This window comes from Calidris pugnax, unplaced genomic scaffold (assembly GCF_001431845.1).
Source record: "Calidris pugnax isolate Ruff unplaced genomic scaffold, ASM143184v1 scaffold150, whole genome shotgun sequence".
Lineage (NCBI taxonomy): Eukaryota > Metazoa > Chordata > Aves > Charadriiformes > Scolopacidae > Calidris > Calidris pugnax.
In genome coordinates, this window is record NW_015091300.1 from 1,794,126 (window position 1) to 1,813,748 (window position 19,623).

Genomic DNA, 19,623 nt, shown 5'->3' on the forward strand with positions numbered 1-19,623 from the left:
GTAGCAATAACATTTAAACAAAGTGTTTGGACTTTATTAGTGCAGACCTTCTCAAGAGCTTCCCATCGAGCTTCCCCGTGAAAAATTTCCACTCTGGGATAAGCGATGCCGGGAGGCGGCGAAGGTCTGACGGGACCCACCAACTCTGCCGTGCGTGGCATGGTCATGGGCTTGCTTCAGCCTCTGCACCTCTTCTCCTGGGCCCACTGGAGAGAAATGCGCTGGGTTTTAATGTCTGTCCCCATGTGTCCAGTTGCCAAGGCAGGGAGGGAGTGCACGGACCCTGCTGTTGCTGCTGGTGACCCCATGGAGGTCATTGATGATGGAGCTAGGAGAAGAATCCATGGAAGTGTTCAAGGCCCCATCCCTGGAGGGGTTCAAGCCAGGGTGGATGGGGCTTTGAGCAACCTGGTCTAGTGGGAGGTGTCCCTGGTTGGAACTAGAGGATCGTTAAGGTCCCTTCCAACCCAAACCCTCCTATGATTCTAAGTCAGGAAGCATTTAATAAAGCTGAGGCTCTTTCCGTCAGCAGAGATCATAGAATCATAGAATGGTTTGGGGTGGAAGGGACCTTAACCATCGTCTAGTTCCAACCAGGGACACCTCCCACTAGACCAGGTTGCTCAAAGCCCCATCCCCCCTGGCTTGAACCCCTCCAGGGATGGGGCAGCCACAGCTTCTCTAGGAAACCTGGGCCAGGCTCTCACCACCCTCACACCAAAGAAGTTCTTCCCCACATCTCATCTCCATCTCCCGTCTCTCAGTTTAAACCCTTCCCCTTTGTCCTATGGCTCCCCTTCCCTGATCAAGAGTCTCTCCCCATCTCTCCTGGAGCCCCTTGAGGGACTGGAAGGGGCTCTAAGGTCTCCCCAGAGCCTTCTCGTCTCCAGGCTGAACCCCCCCAACTCTCTCAGGCTATCAAAGATGGGTTTGTGGGGAGCACTTGGTGATTTGCACCAGTTGCAAGTGGCCTGTGTCTCATTTTAACATCCCACCTATTTATTCATGGCCTTACAGCCATGAGCTGACAGGAAGGGGTCCTTCAGCCACGGCCCCACCTTCTTCCACCTCCTTTTTATATTTATTTTGCAGCTCGGCTGGGTCACAGGGAGCTCCGAGCGCACGATCACGTAGGGCATTTCGCAAGAACAACTTCTTCAAAAGCAGGAACCGATGACACACGGGCACAAACCGCTCACTTTCAGTGACCCACATGGCTTCCTGGGCCAACGCACGCATTTCAATTCAAGCCCAAAATTAATTGGCTTGGGCCAGAGAAGGGTTTTCCAGAGGAAACTTCTTAGAAAAGCTGCTTATTTATTTATTTTTTTAGAAGGAGGTTGAATGCAATAAAAGGCAGAAGTGGTTTGCAAACCCTGGTTGCAAGTGGAGATGATGGATGGGGGCATCCTCCAACAGACCCCCCAAGTCCAGATGAGGTAGCACACAAATAGATGGGCAGTGTGGCCTTGTGGCCAAGAAGGCCAATGGCATCCTGGGGGGCATCAAGAAGAGTGTGACCAGCAGGTGGAGGGAGGTCATCCTGCCCCTCTGCTCTGCCCTGGGGAGGCTCCATCTGGAGCACTGGGTCCAGTTCTGGGCTCCCCAGTTCCAGAAGGAGAGGGAACTGCTGGAGAGGGGACAGCAGAGGGCTACAAAGATGGTGAGGGGCCTGGAGCATCTCTCTGCTGAGGAAAGGCTGAGGGACTTCTTGGGTCTTTTGAGTCTGGAGAAGAGAAGGCTGAGGGGGGATCTGATCAAGGCCTATAAATACTTCAAGGGTGGGTGTCAGGAGGATGGGGCCAGGCTTTTTTTGGTGATGCCCAGTGACAGGACAAGAGGGAATGAGCACAAACTTGAACATAGCAAGTTCCATCTAACCATGAGGAGACACTTCTTTTGTGTGAGGGTGGCAAAGCACTGGCAGAGGCTGCCCAGAGAGGTGGTGGAGTCTCCTTCTCTGGAGACATTCCAACCCCACCTGGACACGTTCCTGTGGGACCTGCTGTGGGTGGCCCTGCTTTGGCAGGGGGTTGGACTAGATGATCTCCAGAGGTCCCTTCCAACCCCATAGCATTCTGGGATTCCCTTGGGAGAGAAGCTGGGGAGGAGGGGAGCGGGTCCAATCCGTCACCCATGGACCGCCGAGCCCTTTGCACTGCTCCCATGGCCCTCATCCCCTGTGAGAAGCGATGGGGAGAGTGACCAAGGACCAACCCCAACTGGAGCTACAGAACTGGGCAGGATCCGACCCAGGGCCAGGACCACGGTCCAAACCATCCCAACCAAGGGAAGGATCACTCCCTGTGCTACACCTCCAAGCACACACTGTGAGAAATAGTTCTTCCTCCCCCCTCTTTTCTTCTTTCTTCTTCCATCCTTGAAAGGGAAGGTTTCTCCTCCCTCCCAGAGCAGCACAAGCGACAGCGTGTACCCACAGAGAGATGGGGAAATGTCAAGCTTTAAACATTTATTACTCAGATGATGCGTTTTATAGCATACAGTGGGTCTGGATGTTCTATAAACAAAGACTGAATCGCCACAAAGAGTTATCATCTCCCTTGTTTTAACAGTCTCTGAAATGCTGAAAACGATGAATTTGTGTTTTCTCTAGTATGAATATCTAGTCTTTATTCTCCCCAAAACCTTTTTCCTTTTTATTTTTTTTATTTTTTTTTTAAATTTTTTTTTAAAGCGCTTAGTTTAACAAATATGATTAAATTAAAAATGTCGCTTTTTCAAATGCAAATAAATACATTAAAAAAAAAAATAATAATGAATCGCTAGCGTTTAACTCTGTGTTCTGCAGGACACCGCAGCTCCCTTGGCTATCGACAGTGGACTTTGCAACCCTTAGTGTCTTTTTCTCCTGAAAAAAATACTGAAAGTATCACCGGGACCGGCTAATAGCTAACACCAAAAAGAGCAAAAATTAGTGTAAAGCCATAAAATACCCAGCAGGGAAATTATTTAAAAAAAAAAAAATAAAATAAAATAAAATCAATCATATTGAAGATTTTGAGAGACTTCCAAGTGAGGGATGTTATAAAAATAAGCACGAAAATAAATCATAAGTTATTCTGACAAGTTTTCCTTCAAAGCCATCAATCATGCCAAGAATAGATACTAATTAACCTCCTTCGGGGGGGAAGAGGGGAATCAAGCAAATCGCTTACTTTTCCTTTTTTTTTCCACTCCCCCTCCCCATTTTTGCTTCACCTCCGTGTACGTGAGTCTTCTCCGAAGAGGGGTTTGGACATAATTTTGCAGGGAAGAAGGTGAACGAGATGCTGTGGAGTCTGGCAGGGAACTGGGAAACCTGCTCCGTGTCCAAGGAGGGGACCGGCGCGGTGGCATCGGGGGCGCAGAGCATCCCTCCTCCACGGATGCTTCAGCCACTCGCCATCACACCAAGCCCGAGGTTTGGCCCCAACATGTATTTGGCCCAAAGAGGTGATTTTTTTCCCCCCCTCCCCTTTGCTGATGTAGGAAAAAACTCATTAAACCCCTACTTTTATTGAGCAGTGGAGACGGAAACTGGCTCATCTGGGGAGACGCATCCGGCTGCTTCATGCCTTCCAAAATGCAGGTTGAAGAATGACACTCTTTGGCCACTGGTTGAAAAAAAAACGGAGAAGAACGTTCTTGATGACATCCTTAAGTGCTCTCCTGAGGAATCCCAGACTCTTCCCAGCGTTGCTCCCCATCCTGCTCCATCCAATGACCCGGTGGTACCTCTTTTCCCAACATGGTGCCACGCTGAACGATGCCACCTTCCCACCAGCTTCCTACTGATGGCCTTCAGAGAGATACCAGCAATTTTTGGGGGGGAACCCCCCTATTTTTGGTCAACGTTTTGATTCTCAAGTATGAACGGAGCGAGTGACGTAGGGCAGCAGTTGACACCTGGACAAACGGATGTTCATAGCGGAGAGAAATGGCAAGACATTAAAAAATACGATGGATTTCACATGAAAAGTTCCTGGGTGGGAAAAATCCCCATGTTGGAGGGGAAAGTCGTGGCCCGAGCCCAGTTGGTGGGGGGGTTGCAGGATTGCACCCCAAAGTGGGGAAAATTGAATAAACCCTGGTGGCTGGTAGGGGTAGGGGAATACTTGAGCAGAAATCCTGCCACAAGGATTACACTTCGCCTCTGAACCCCTCCTTGATGAGGGAAAATTCAGGTTTTTAGATGCAAATTCTCCAATTCTCTGGGTTTTTCTTGAGTTTTCTTTTCTTCTTTCACCGTATCCCGAGAGCAAATTCTGGGGGAAGGGGAGGGGAGAAGATGCAGGGGTGGGAGAGGTGGTCTGGATGGTTACCAAACCTCATGAGATGGGTGTTAAATCCCCTTCTCCTCCGCTCCCCGAGAAATTGGGGAGCAGGAAAACCCAAGAGCAATGGGCACAACCCTGAGCCTTATAATACTGATGGGCTTTGCTGCCTTAATCAAGCCCAGCTGCTCATTAATACTGCCGAACCCCATCGCTGCTAACGAAGCCGACCCGAGGCAAGGCTCCGACACCGCGCGGAGCTCCCAAGCTCGAATCCATGAAGCAGGAATTAATTTTTCCAGGCAGGTCCAGCGCATCCAGCAAGAATTTTGGTGCTTCCTGGGTGGACAGGGAAATTGAAGCTCACTCCATGTGATGATCAGAAGCTGCGTCAGCAGACGAAAGGATGAAAATTCAAATAATATTGAACCGCAGCATCAGGACTCTCATCTCCTGCAACCCATTTTCCATTTTCTGCTGGAAATTCCTGCCCTTTCAATTCTGCAGCGAAAGCTTCCTCCCCACCGTGGCCAGAGTGACACATTCATAAGGCACCCAAGAACTCACTGCACATCCAAAGAGGTTGGGGTGAAATCTCTCTTCTCCAGAAGCCACCAGAAATTCAACCTTTCGCTTGGAAAAATGGCTTTAAGCTGCTGAAGCCTGCCCGGAATGGGGTCTGTGCGTGCCGGCGCCGCGGCATAAATTCTCTTCTTACCACCAGGAAAGGAAATTAAATTGAATAAAGGGAAGAAAATAGGACTTGCTGCCCACATCGTGCCTTCCTTGGCTCCTCCTCCCATTAGGCTTCACCAAAAGAAGCACCAGCAGTGATTTAGTAGGTAAAAAATCATGGCTAAAGGAGCAAATAAGGAGCCCACCAAGTCTTTTGTTCGTGATTTGGGGAGTGATGCAACAGTGTGGTGTGTCCCTCCGTACCACCTTCCTCCTCCTCTTCCTCGGGATGCTCCAGCACGGAGGAACCCGGGGACCCCCCCCTCTGAAGGAAGACATCACCCATCCCTCCAGGACACGGTGCCACCTCGACCCACGGCGGGACAGAGCTGCTCCACGCCGCACACACAGGATACCAAATTCAACTAGTGAGAAGCCAGCCTCAAAACCTCTATTTTTGGCTTTTTCCTACTTTTTCCTCTTCTTTTTCCCTCCTCCCCCCTCCTTTTAACTCTTCACATCTTATCTTCTCTTCACCGGTCTCCGTAGAAGAACGTCAAACCTTCATTTCTCCCTCGCCCTGTACATTGTTAGGCCTGGCTATAACAGACCCTGGATTTAAATGGATAATTACAACCGTGACAGTAATTACAATAAAGCACTCCTTCAATGGAAATAATAATAATAAAAAATTAACAAAAAAAAAATTTCAAATGGGTTAGAGTGGCTGAAGGGTAGTGGCAACTGGGACAGCGAGAGCCGCAGAATCCCCGGTTTCTTGGAGCCCCCAGCTCAGGTGACCCCTTTCTCAATCCATGGAGGAGGTCACCAGCAGGACAACGGTGGCTACGTTTCTTCTGCAGTGGCTTTTGGACTCAACTTTGAGAGACTCCTTCTGCTTCAGCATCTTCACCATCAGTCAGCTCTGGGTTGGGGGGGGGAAAGACCTCGCCTTCCCCATCCTCCGAGCTGCTGCCAATTGTCCGTTCCAGGGTACAATAAAATAAGAAGAAAATACAAACGCTCGAGGAATAAGGAAAAAAAAAAAACAAAACCCAGTGCAAATAAGAAAGTCGTTCCCTCTCTCCCATCCGCTTCCGAAGGGCTGGAGAGTAGGGGCTGGGGTGGGGAGGGGGGCACACACAGAAAGTCGAAGACAAGAGGAGGAGGAGGAGGAGGAAGGGGGGGGAAAGAACCCAACGTAAGCCCCCAGCTCGACAAAAGCCATCAATTACGAGCGTCTGGGATGGTGTGTGTCTGGCTTTGTCCTCCCGAGACATCTGCTGCCTGCTGTCTCCTGCCAGTTGGCCGGGGCAAGGCAGGAGGACGGCGTGAAAACAATACTAGCCCCCACTCGGATGCAGGGTGGGTTGGTTTGTTTTTTTCTTTTTCTTTCTCTTTTTCTTTTTTTTTTTTTTTTTTTTTTTTTCTTTTTGTCTTTTCTCTTTTCTCTTCCCCCCCCACAAAATTCTCCATCTTCTTTCCAAAGCCAAACAATAACCCGGCGGGACGCGTCGCCGCTGCTTGAGCGATGAGTTCGGAAAAAGAAACCACCCCCCCCCCAACTCCCCAAAAAAACAAAACCACGGTGGGGGGTGGTGGAGAGGGGTGGCACTTGGCGACGGGGCTGAGAAAAGGAACATGCTTCTCCCTCCCCACCCCACCAACGTTAATCTCGAGCATGCTGGGGGTTTGGTCTGCTGGTGGAGGGGGGTGGTGTTGAAATGGGAAAAGCTCTTGCCGGAGCCCGTCAAGGTGCACGTCGTCTTCTTCTCCTCCTCCTCCCTTCCCTTCCCACCCCGCCTTGCCCTGCCCGCTCAAGCCGTCAGTTTTTGGATGGTCTTGTTGTAGTACTGCGTGATGGTGGGCGTCAGGGGGTTCCAGTTGTTGGCGTGCAGCTCGATGACCTCCAGCAGCAGGGACCGCGTCAGCATGGACTCGGAGGGACACAGCATCTTGTCGCGTGCGATCGCCAACAGCTCCGTCATCATCTCGGGCAGCTGCTCCTCCAGCAGCCGGCCGGTGCTCTGCAGCTGTCAGGAGAAGAAGAGGTCAACCACGGCATATGGATCCTTCAGGGGTCCCTTCCAACTTGAGGTATTTTACCATCATCATAGAAGCATAGAACGCTTTGGGTTGGAAGGGACCTTGAAGATCATCCAGTTCCAACTGGATCTTAAATTAAAGACCATCCCACCAGACCAGGTTGGTCAAGGTGCCATCCAACCTGGCCTGGAACCCCTCCAGGGATGAGGCAGCCACAACTTCTTGGGACAACCTGGGCCAGGCTCTCACCACCCTCACACCAAAGAAGTTCTTCCCCACATCTCATCTCCATCTCCCCTCTTTCAGTGTCAAACCCTTCCCCCTCCTCCTATGGCTCCTCTCCCTGATCCAGAGTCCCTCCCCAGCTTGCCTGGAGCCCTTGAGGGACTGGAAGGGGCTCTAAGGTCTCCCTGGAGCCTTCTCTTCTCCAGGCTGAACCCCCCCAACTCTCTCAGCCTGTCCTCACAGCAGAGGGGCTCCAGCCCTCCCAGCATCTCCGTGGTCTCCAGAATCACCTCCCTCGCCCTGCTGGTCACACTTCTCATGATGCAGCCCAGGGCAGGGTTGGCTTTTGGGGCTGATTCTATGACTCTATGACATTAAAACACCGGGGTGGCTTTGGTAGCCATTCCCTCCACCCTTCCAGCCCTCCCCCGTTTGATGCGGCGGGGCGGGCAGGCAAGGTTAACAGCGTCAGGGCTTTGGAGAAAACCAAAACCAAACCCAGGCTCCAAGAGCTGAAGGTGAAGGGCGAGGTTTTCAAAAGCCAGGCTGGAGGAGGAGGAGGAGGAGGAGGAGGAGGAGGAGCAGGAGCGGACGGTTCAGCTCCCACCGACTTCAAAGGCAGATTGCTTTTGGAAAAAAAAAAAAAAGAAGAAGAAAAGAAAAGAAATCCCACCTTAAAAAAAAATAAAAAAAATCAGGCTATTGTCAAAACAAAGTGCAGGCTTGTGATGTGGTCTCCCTGCCTTCTACCTGGCCCTTCATTTAGGCGCTGATTCACAGCTGTCAGCGACTCCCAGTCATTACTGGGGATAAGCAGAGCTCTCCTGTATGCATAACAAATGGGCGCTTAGACCCGTCCTGCCGCTTCCCCGAGGACAGCCACGGGTGTTTCTTTATAAAACAATTCCTCCTCGGAGAGCCTCCGTGGAGCAGCACAAGCCCTAAGTGGGCTCAGAGAGGAGAAGGTCCAAGCTCGGAGAGAAGAGAGATGGGTCCACCATCACGGAAGGCTGGTGGGGATTGCACGTAGAGCTCCCCAAAGTCCTTAACTTTAAAAATGCGAGTTCTCCTCCTTGGTTGCCTGTTGCTTTGTTGAATTTCAAGCATCCAGGCTGCGATTTTGACCGCTCTCTGCAAGGAAAGTATCCATCCCCATGGGTCAATCACTTCCCAAAGGCAAAGTCAATGAAACTCTGCCGTATTTGTCCCAGTGTTTCTCTGCAAAGCTGCTGCTGAGCACAGCAAACCTCTCCGTGTGAGCCATGGGGTCAACTTCTGCCCCAATACAGGCGGTTTTGTGCTTGAAAAATAAATGCAGGGTGAGATTTGAAGGAACCAGGATGATGTGGTGGGACCCCAGCTACCAAACTTTCCGCTTTCCTTCACATGCATTAAAAGTCCAGGGGTAAGACCCTCAAGGGCCATCTCTTATCTCAGGGTGGTGTCTCCTCCGCTCTGGGGAGATCCCCCCTGCAGTGCTGCCTCCAGCTCTGGGGTCACCAACAGCAGAAGGACATGGATCTGTTAGAATGTGTCCAGAGGAGGCCACGGAGATGCTGGGAGGGCTGGAGCCCCTCTGCTGGGAGGACAGGCTGAAAGAGTTGGGGGGTTCAGCCTGGAGAAGAGAAGGCTCCAGGGAGACCTTACTTTCAACACCTAAAGGAAGCTTAGAAGAAAGATGGGGAGAGGGTTTTTTAGAAGAGCCTGTTGTGATAGGACAAGGGGTAATGGCTTTAAGCTAAAAGAGGGGAGATTCAGACTAGATAAAAGGAAGAAATGTTTTATGCTGAAGGTGGTGAGCCCCTGGCCTAGGTTTCCCAGAGAGGTGGGAGATGCCCCATCCCTGGAAACAGTCAAGGCCAGGTTGGATGTGTCTCCGAGCAACCTGATCTAGTTGGAGATGTCCCTGCTCACGCCAGGGGGGTTGGACTAGATGGCCTTTAAAGGTCCCTTCCAACCCAACCATTCTCCGATTCCATAATGCAAAGAGGCAAAACAACATTTTGGGTTTGGAAATATCTAATAGGTGCCTGGCACATGCACAACCCAGGTCACAAGGGACAAAGCCATGAGGACCAGGGTGGGTGGTGCAGGTGCTTCCTTACCTCCATGGAGCAGCAAAGCACAGCGTCTTCCTTCACATCCTGAGATTGCAACAACTGCAAAAGAGAAAAGACAGAGGCGGTGAGAAACGCGTGACCTCCTCCTCCTCCTCCTCCTCCTCCTCCTCCTCCTTTATGACCCTTCTTCCATCTCTTCGTCCTGCTTGGCTTTTACCACCTCCAGGAGGGAAGGACAGAAAATCAGAAAAAGGGGAGGAAAGAGATTATGAAGTTAAATATTAAGTGACAAAACACGGGGTAAAGTGTTATCACCAGCGTAGCTGATGCTGAGAGCCTCCAAGCGGGCAGAATATAGATAATTTAGATTAATAGCTTTCAAAAAGAATTTTATTTAGGTTAAATTGCTTTTTTCATCCCACGGCATGAGAAAATGCAATTGTTTCACATACATGGCGATGAAATATGACCATTGGGTGACTGCATTCAAGCAGCAGAGCCCTGGGAAGGGAAGGGTTCTGCTGGAGAGGCAGCCACCCACCACTGAACTTCTCCGTCCCCGTGGGGACACCTCTAACAGCCACAAAATTACCCGATGGGAAAGTTACATCTAACACACCGTAATTAACACGGCTCCTTCTAGACTGATTATATAGTGGCCATGGGTTGCAGCGAAACTACAGTGTCTTGGGTGCACCAACCCCAACCCTGCTCTGCTCTCCATGGACTTCGGGTGACAAACATGAGCTTGAGAGAAGGAGGAACTTCCAAGAGAGACCCAAAATGTTGCTATGCACGGAATGGGGTCAGACCTGTGGTGTGCCCACTGAGAGCAGCCCTGAGGAGAAGGACTTGGGGGTGCTCGTGGATGAGAAGCTCAACATGAGTTGGCAACATGTGCTGGCAGCCCCAAAAGCCCCTCATGTCTTGGGCTGCATCAAGAGAAGTGTGGCCAGCAGGGCGAGGGAGGTGATTCTACCCCTCTGCTTCGCTGTGGGGAGACCCCACCTGGAGTCCTGTGTCCAGCTCTGGAGTCCTCAGCACATGAAAGACATGGAGCTGTTGGAATAAATCCAGTGGAGGGCTACCTAGACTCTCCAAGGCATGGAGCCCCACTGCTGGGAGGACAGGCTGAGAGAGTTGGGGAGTTCAGCCTGGAGAAGAGAAGGCTCCAGGGAGACCTTCGAGCCCCTTCCAGTCCCTCAAGGGGCTCCAGGAAAGCTGGGGAGGGACTCTGGATCAGGGAGGGGAGCCATAGGATTTAGGGGGAAGGGTTTGACACTGAAAGAGGGGAGATGGAGATGAGATGTGGGGAAGAACTTCTTTGGTGTGAGGGTGGTGAGAGCCTGGCCCAGGTTGCCCAGAGAAGCTGTGGCTGCCCCATCCCTGGAGGGGTTCAAGGCCAGGTTGGAGGGGGCTTGGAGCAACCTGGTCTGGTGGGAGGTGTCCCTGTCCATGGCAGAGGGGTGGAACTAGATGGTCTTTAAGGTCACTTCCAACCCAAACCATTCTATGATTTTATGCAGTGAGGGTCAATGGCTCTACCCGGCCATGGCAAAGCGTAGTAGCTCGGCACATCTCACCCCACAAAGCTTGAAACCATGAGCAAGGACCCTCGAAACCCAACCAGAAAATACACATTTTTTTACTTTGTTTTCATATTTACGACTTTGTCACGCGCACAACGCCGCCGTTTCAGGCTTTTTGCGAAAACCACAAGAGAAAGCACAAGGTTCTGGTTGTTTTTCAAGCAGATAAAAAATCACAGAGATTCTCCATCGGCCAAGAAAGTGAGCTGGAGCATTCACTGTCCCATGAGGTGGCTGATAAAATCACTGCTTCTGGCAACACTTGAAGCTACGGCCGCTTCCACTCCATCACCTTGGGTTGAACAAAGCCTTGCTGGCCCCAACCTAATCCCTGCACGCAGCGGGGAGCCGAGTGCGTGCCCTAAACGCTGAGAAAAAGGAGAAAAATTGGGAAAACTACCTTCATCAGTATCCGAAATTCATCAGGGCAAGGCAAACTTCGGAAAAGCGGCTGGATTAATTAAAACTGCCCATATTTAAATGGCTGGGCATAACTAAACGTGCTCCGAAGTCACATCCTTTAGTTGAAGGCACAATTTTGATTCTCAGCCTTATCTTTCCTTCCCTCTCTTGTTTTTTCATGGTTCCTTTTCTTTACAAATAAACGCCTATCTGTTGACCAGCTCCCCAGCCGCTGGAAAAAATAGCTCGGAAAAAAAAAAAAAAAAAAGAGGTAATTCAAGGAATTCTCATTGCTCTCAAAAGTTTTGTCTTCCCCCCTCTTCTGTTTCCAGCAGGGAGCACTTTGTTTGCTTTGAAGACGGTGTTTACAGCATCTCGATGAGCGTGTGGTCCATGGGGTTTTTATCTCACCAAAGCTTCAGCCAGGGTTTTGAGGACATGCAAGTCCCCCCTCCTACCCCTCCCCAGCCTCCCCAGTTTATCTTTCTGCTGAGTTGTTTGGAAAATGTTAGTTAAGCCCCAGCCGCACGCTCTGAGATAAGTTCTCCCAAACAGTTCACAGATTCTTTGCAAGAAAACCCATGAGATTATTTTAAACCCAACAACAAGAAGGGAAAAAAAAAAAAACCAACTTATCAATTTGGGACAAATATAAACAGTCCAAAAATACACTCCTGGGGCATTTTGCTCGTGAGCATGGGACAAAGTAGGGCTGCAAATTAAATGTATACTCACTTTTCCTATTTTTGCTATTCTTGAGTAAACGGGAAATACATAATGTGAAAATTAAAAGCAAGAAAAGCAGAGTTAGCATTGATTAGGAAGGACCAATTCTAGCCCTTCTTCTGCTGTGGTCTCCTCGATGATCTTGCTCTCTGCCAGAGTGACGTGGTCTGGGAAAGGGCTGCAACTTCACTTGGGCTTTCCTTACTCCAGCTTCCCACCCGCGGAGTTGGGACACTCTTCTCCACTTCAAAAGGTGGTTGTGAGGATGAATAAGTCACTGTCAAGCGCTAATGAGGAATAGTCTTATCTACCTGTGGTGAAATAGAGACTACGTCCTACCCCCAGACTTGGGCAGGCACCTTCTACCCTCATGCTGTCCTCCTGGACCTCATCTGATGTGAGTTGGCCGAATACGAAGAATGCATGTGCTCCACCTCATCCATCAGGGCACCATGTGCTCCACCTCATCCATCCAAGCACCATGTGCTCCACCGCTCCATTGAGGCACCATGTGCTCCACCACATCCATCCAAGCACCACGTTCTCCACTGCTCCATTGAGCCTTGTGGCCTTGAGCAACCTGCTCTAGTGGGAGGTGTCCCTGCCCATGGCAGGGGGGTTGGAACTCGATGATCTTTGAGGTCCCTTCCAACCCTAACCATTCTATGATTCTATGATTGAGATACCATGTATTCTACCTTGTCCATCCAGGCACCATGTGCCCCACCTTGTCCATCCAGACACCATACGCTCCACTGCTTCATCGAAGCATCAAAAGATACCAGTCCCAAGGGCCACAGTTCAACCTCTGCCTATGATACATGGGTTGGGGGGCTCACAACCTGCCCACCAAACCCAGTACGACCCTACGCAGCAGAGGAGGGCCCAGTAGGCAGATCTGCTGGTGCTCCAGGAACCAGAGTCCCAAGTCCACGGCCACAGATGGTTGTCAGCCACATCAATCAGTGCAACGATCTGAATTCAGAAGGATCAGAAAGATGCCACTGTTTCTCTGCGTGTTCCTGATCACAACTACGTTTCTAGCATGTTGGAGGGGTGGGGGCTGGATCTTCCCCTGGGTGTAGGCACCAAAGGGTGCTTCATCCCCACCCACAGCTGCCCCATGTGAGCACCCCAAAGCTGCAGGGTGCACACAGCACAGCATTTCCCAGAGCTCTTGGACCCCCGTGTCACCAGCTGTGACAGCACCGCAAGGAAAAAGGGTGCAAACGCCTCGGGACCTCCAGGGGAAAAAAAAATCACAACCCTGGCGTGACCATAAACCTGAACCCAACCAATGGCAATCATCACTTGCAATCTAATTCACATGTGCTTTAAATATTTTTACGTAAACATGCTATACCCACTAAATTGGCACTCCCACGGCGGAATTATTATTTATTTCACTATTTATAACTGCTCCTCCCCGCTGCGTGCATCTGCCCAGATCCCACCGTGGGCATCATCCCATCCCATCCTTTCTCCACCGGCTTCCCACAGGCTTCAAACCAGCTGATGGAGGTTGGAGGAGGGAGTGGAAGAAAGGAGCTGGAGACTCACGCACACTTCTTGGGTTTAACCATCAAATCATCCCCTGGAGGCTGGGGCCTGTCTACGAGAAGAACTTCCCTTTGCTCTCCAGCCGGTTTCCCCCGCATCGGGCGAAGCCGGGGCCATGAAAGCAGCAGTTCCTGCTGGAAAGCAGACAAAGAGTCTGCTTGATTTCCTAAGAGAGGAGGCTGCATGCCAGAATCTGCCCGGCCACTTGTATAATACCCAACCACGGTTGCGAAAGGCTTCTTTCTGGCTTTTGTTTCTGCTGCTGGACTAGCAGCTTTGCAGGCTGGTGGACTCCCCTTCCACCATCGGGCTCCTCCTCTTCCCAATTTCTCTGTCCTGCTGAGAGATGGAGCACCGGGGCAAGGTTCTCTCAGGTAGGGTCCGGGTGCTAAATATTTTCATAAGCAACCCAAAATAAACTGTAGGGTCTGCTCCTGGAAGTGCTGTGTGGTGGAGGAGATGCAGTGGTGGCTCTTGAGCGCAACTGGTTTCCCTGGCGTGCTACCGGGACCGCTCTCCCCTGAGCTAGGGCCTCAAAATCTGCTCTTTACACCTTTGCAGAGGTAAACATCATGAACCCCATGGGGTGGACATGCAACAGTGGTTGAAGGGGCAAAGAAACCCCAAAACTGCAGCTGTGCTTCACAGAATCACAGAATCTTCTAGGTTGGAAGGGACCTCAAAGATCATCTTGTCCAACCGTCAACCTAACTGACAAAAATAGACACCCATACAACAAACAAGGAGCATCATCACTAAACCATACCTCCCAGCACTACATCAACCCCTCTTTTGAACACCTCCAGGGATGGTGCCTCAACCACCTCCCTGGGCAGCCCATTCCAATGGCTGATAACCCTTTCAGTGAAAAAATTTTTCCTAATATCCAGCCTGAACCTCCCCTGGCGCAACTTGAGGCCTTTTCCTCTTGTCCTGTCGCCAGTGACTTGAGAGAAGAGACCGACCCCCACCTCTCTACACCCTCCTTTCAGGGAGTTGTAGAGAGCAAGAAGGTCTCCCCTCAGCCTCCTCTTCTCCAGGCTGAATAACCCCAGTTCCCTCAGCCTCTCCTCATAAGACTTATTCTCCAGACCCTTCACCATCTTTGTCGCCCTTCTCTCATCATGGAGAGAACCAGCTTGGTCCTCCTGAACACCGATGGACGCCCATCCACGCGATGCAGACCACCAGGAGCTGATGGGATTCACATACCCATGAATATTTGGGTTTATTATCTGCTTTCTGAGATCACCTGGGCTGCATGAGAAGCTAAAGTGCTTACTTGGGATTCTCAGGGGTGCCCACGCCACGAGAAGGACCGGAGAACCTGCCCCACCGTCCCTTATCGCCACACCCCGCAGGTTTAATCGTGTTCCTCAGCAACTTCTCGCCGGGAGATGGAGTGGGAGCAGCCCAACGCATACATTACCCTTTCCTTCCCAGCCACAGTGACATTTCTCCTGCGAGGCACGGCGCTAATTAGCGGGTACGACATCGCTTGCAAAACGACATCCAAGCAACGCTGGCCACAAACTACCTCTTAGCGTGCAGCGTTTGCTGATGCTTTGGTGATGACTCCAGCAGCGAGGGAAAGCATGGAAAGCTTGGAATCATCCACCCAGAGCCACGGAGAAAGGTTGGGACGTCCCTGAGACCCGGTGAAAGCTGGACCGACCGCAGCCCACGCGCCGCTTGCCCCAGCGGGCGGCTCAGGTTCATCCATCCAGGTGGCAACACGCACGGACAGCCAGATGGCCTTGGGGCGTGAAGCTCCAGCCTGGGAACCTTGGTCCTTGCCCACAGGTATGCTTTTCATCCAAGGTGTAGGTCACGGGGAGGTGCCTGCTGGTATTCCCTCTGGGGAGCGGGGACCATGACCGCAGAGGAACCGACGTGGTGGGAATGCATCATCTGGGTGTAGCAACCAGCTCACTGGTGTACAACCAGGCAATGGGTGAAAATGGAGATGCATTTCAATTAGGAAGAAGGAAAAAAAACCAGCTAATTGTGCCACTTGGCGCTTAAGTAGAATGAACACATCATATTTGAAAGGATGCAGGAGAGATGGTGGTTCCTAGTCCTGATTTTAACCAGAGGAGCCCTTGGGAAGGGCCAGGGTGGACTTTCTCCTCCACAAGATGGATCTGTTCTGCCTTTGAGGTCAGGATCGTCATGGACATCTCCTCATAAGGGGGCTTATAAGAAAGATGGGGACAGTCATTTTAGTGGGACCTCTTGTCACAGGACCAGGGAGAACGGTTTTAAACTAAAAGAGAGGATATTCAGGTGGGACATAAGGAAGACATTTTTTACAATGAAGGTGGTGAAACGCTGGCCCAGGTTGCCCAGAGAGGTGGTAGATGCCCCATCCCTGAAGCCATTCCAGGTCAGGTTGGACAGGGCTCTGAGCAACCTGATCTGGTTGAAGATGTCCCTTCTTATGGCAGAGGGGCGTGGACTAGATGGTCTTTAAAGGTCCCTTCCAACCCAAAGCATTCTGTGACTTTCATGGTTTTATGATCATCCCCTACAACCAGGAAGGCTGTTAAGGCAGGGTGTGCTGTCCCACTGACACGGCTCTGCAGGCACTCTTGGTGGTCTAATGGACCACAGTTGGGCAAATCCTGCCCCCCAAACCTCCTGAAAGCTTCACAGTCTGCTAGATGGGTCCTCCTGAGAGCAGAAGCCAGTTCTGCTGCTCTTCACAGGCTCTCCGCAGAAAGACATCAATAGCTGTTTTCTGCTTTTCCAGCAGCCCCTTATCAACCTTCTGTCGCAAGTCTTGAAGGAAGATGCCTGAGATAAGATCCATGGGACCGCTCGGCTGCTCTGCATGGGGAGAGTCACGCACTTGTCTGAGCTCCAAGCAATTGCTACAGCTCCCCTTTTCTTCTGGTGGTGAAAACAGCCAAGACTGGGGAAAATGCAAAGTACGAAGGAGGGTGTGGGGGATGAGGAATTACGAAATGCTCCACCAGCAAAGCCAGTTTCAGGATTTCTACAATCTGCTTCCATCAGAAGTATCAGCTCCTCGACCCAGGACTCTCTCTAAAGGGGTACCGAATCCCTCTCTGGGCATACCCTGGGGGCTAAGGAAGGCAGGTGAGACCTTTCCCTAGAGAAGAAACAAGTGAGCACTTGGAAAGAGAAGCCCTTTAGATGTCCACAGGCATAAGTGGCATCTTCTCTGCTCCCCCATTTGATGCTAAGGTTGCCCAAACGCAAAGTTTTGGAGAAAACCTTTCCCTTACGGAGCTGCCTGTGCTGATCTCTGTGTGAGGCACAGGTTCTGCTGTGCTCCAAAATGTTAGTTGTTGGGCTCTGAAAACCCAACTGAGCTGGGAAAGGTGCCTGTGTCAGGCTGCATCCACTAGCAACGGTCCTTTTCTCCCCATGGCCTTTTGCTCATCCCTCCCAGGAGATCTGGTGAAGTCTTCAAGCCCGCTGAAGAGGTACAAGGTGCCACCAGCCCATGCACCTCATAAAGGGGTCCCTCTTCCCAGCTCCCTGACTGGGGTGGCCTGGTCTCAGCCTGGGTGAGAACACGCTGACTGCAACTCACGCCGCTCCAGTAGGAAGAAGCCACCAGTATGGGTCATTGCTGGTGCCATAAACAGCTGCTCAGAGGAGGTGGCACAGGGGGAAAGAAGCTCTGGGCTGGAGCTGATCCTACCAGCAGGGTTGTGTCCACAGCTGTGTCCATAGGAGGCATCTCCCCTAAGGTATTTTGGACAACTTGAAGGAGTCTGTTTGGTGGCACCAACTCCTTTTACAGTGAGGTGGTGCTCTCAGCTGAGGAGGAGACTTTGGTTCTCCTATTACCCAACCAAGACTCCCTGGGAGGATGGTAAGAAGAGATTAGTTTGTTTATTGCATCCAGTAAACCAAAATGTTGGTTATCCTCCTTGTCAGGCTCCTGAGGAACCCAGAGATACTTAACAGCAAATTGAATTAAAGGCCAGAGGAACAAAATCCTGTAGCCAATCGTGGGAAACTCCTCCTACTCCTTTCCACTGTAGACAAGGGAAACCATGAAACATGACTCTCTCTCCCCAGATCTGGAAGAGCAGAAGGGATTCCTTCGAAGATGGAAACCATTAAGAGGCAATTACTGGAGACAATGATGAAGAAAATCGGGTCACTCATCAAGCCAGACACTGCAAGCCAACAGTAGCCTGGTTGGTTACACATCCCCTGGCTGGAGGTGGACCCGAAGGTGGTTGAGACAGAAGGATAGAGCCACCCAGTCTGCGCTCAGAGGGAGACCCAGCCACCCAGACGGCCGGCTTCATCCTGCCTGGCCCGAAGACATAATAACCCCGGGAGAGGAGGATGTGATCTCATCCCAAGGGTCCCTGGGAAACACAAAACATGGAAAGAAGGAGCAGCGAGAGACCATCGCACTTGATTGCGACGGGCTCCACCCTGGCTCGCCCGGACGCTCTCCGCTTTCCTGGCTCCGCGGAGAAAGCGAGAGCGGCCCGGCGGCAGACGCAAATAGTGGTGTTTACATCCCATTGAAAGGGTTTTTTGGGAACTAACAATGCCTGGTACGGGAGGGCGAAGGAGAAAAACAAAACCACGCGAGGAGGAGGGACCATCCTGTGAGATGGTATCTGGCTTCATTTTCTTTATCTGCCCTAATTGCTTCCTCTGCCTTCTCCACGGGTCTCGGAGAAACAAGGCTGGCATTTCCCCTGCCCGATTTCAAATATGGCCATCAGGGTTTTAATGCTGGGACTAAACAAGTTGCATAGCTTTCCAAGAATTTATGTTTCTGCATGTGAAATACTCAAAGGAGTACCTGGCCTCAAAGGCGTCGTGCTGCCCACCTTGTTTTGGTCTGTCCTCACCCACGTATCACCCCATCTCCTTCACCTCAGCTCCACCCTTGGACTGAAACGATGCTGATTAAAGGGGAATTTTTTCCCTGCCAGGAGCTCGGTCCTACAGACAGACACGTCTGCTCGTTCCTCCTCTTTGCAGGCCCTGCTCCAGCAAGTGACCTCCTGCCGCGGCTCTGAAGGTCCACATCTCCCCACGCATCAGTGTCCCCTGCCTGCTCCAAATCCCAGACTTTTCTCCCAGTTCTTCAATCCTCCTTTTCTGGATTCTCAGGATGTTTCCCCCCTTGTTTGTTCTCCCCATATCTCCTTCCTTCTCCCATGTCTCTGACTCCCAGTCTCCTCTTCCTCCCTCCTTCCCTCCTACGCCTGCATCCCTCATCCCTCCTCCATCCTTTCCTCCTACAAACCACCTCCCAGTTTGCCCCAGTCCTACCAGCTCAGACACCAAACCACTGCTCTTTGCAGAACCACACGGGGAGGACCAGTGGGGGACTTCTACGAGGAAATCAATCCCCTTCTTCACCAAGGACTTATTTTCTCTGGTCAGATCTGGCCTCATGGAGTGACCTTGGGTGAAAGGGTGGTGCAGGGTCAGGGTCCTTTGGTGCCTTTGGTCCCTTGGTGTCTCATCCAACAAAGGAAAAATTCTGTCCCATTCTCCAACTAGGAACCTAATCTTTAAAAAAAAATCTCATTTTTTTAGCATCTCATTATACTGTCAAAGACCCTTTTTTTTTTTTGACTCAAAAGGCTGACGCTTTTTAAAAGCGAGAGCGATTAAAAAAAGAAAAAAACGAAAAAAAAAAACGAAAAAAAAAGAAAAAAAAAGGAAAAAAAAAGAAAAAAAAGGAAAAAAAAAGGGAAAAAAAAGGGAAAAAAAAAGGAAAAAAAAAGGCCCAACACGTTAAAAGATACATTTTTTTTTTTTTTTTCTCCAAACAGCACCGCCCTCCTCGCTCGCCTGACTGCAGCCGGGAAGGTTTTCCTCTCTCTTCCTCTGAAGGAGACAGTGAAAAGGCAGTGCCCTCTTGAAGTTCAGACGTTAATTACCGCGTTAGAATATTTTGCTAAATTACACGGCATGGCCCCGGGAGATAACAGGCGCTAAGAAGAAGGGAGGAGGGGAGTGGATACCCGTCTACGCGCCGCACCGCAGACTCAGACGTGGGGGGAAAGGCAATTAGATGGGGAGTTATTTATCCTCCCTGCACCAACCTCT

At 51.0% G+C, this 19,623-nt stretch overlaps 1 protein-coding gene across 3 annotated transcripts in view; it reads right to left on the reverse strand.

Annotated features, from left to right (window-relative positions):
- Positions 1–2,449: 2,449 nt before the first annotated feature.
- Positions 2,450–19,623, reverse strand: part of CTIF (CBP80/20-dependent translation initiation factor) — a 153,554-nt gene continuing 136,380 nt past the window's right edge. For all 3 annotated transcript variants that reach the window (XM_014960811.1, XM_014960810.1, XM_014960812.1), the window contains 2 exons: positions 9,326–9,379; positions 2,450–6,982 (listed from right to left, as the gene is read on the reverse strand). In XM_014960811.1, coding sequence (XP_014816297.1) covers positions 6,767–6,982; positions 9,326–9,379 — 270 coding nt within the window. In that variant the 3' untranslated portion in view covers positions 2,450–6,766. The remainder of the gene's footprint in view (positions 6,983–9,325; positions 9,380–19,623) is intronic.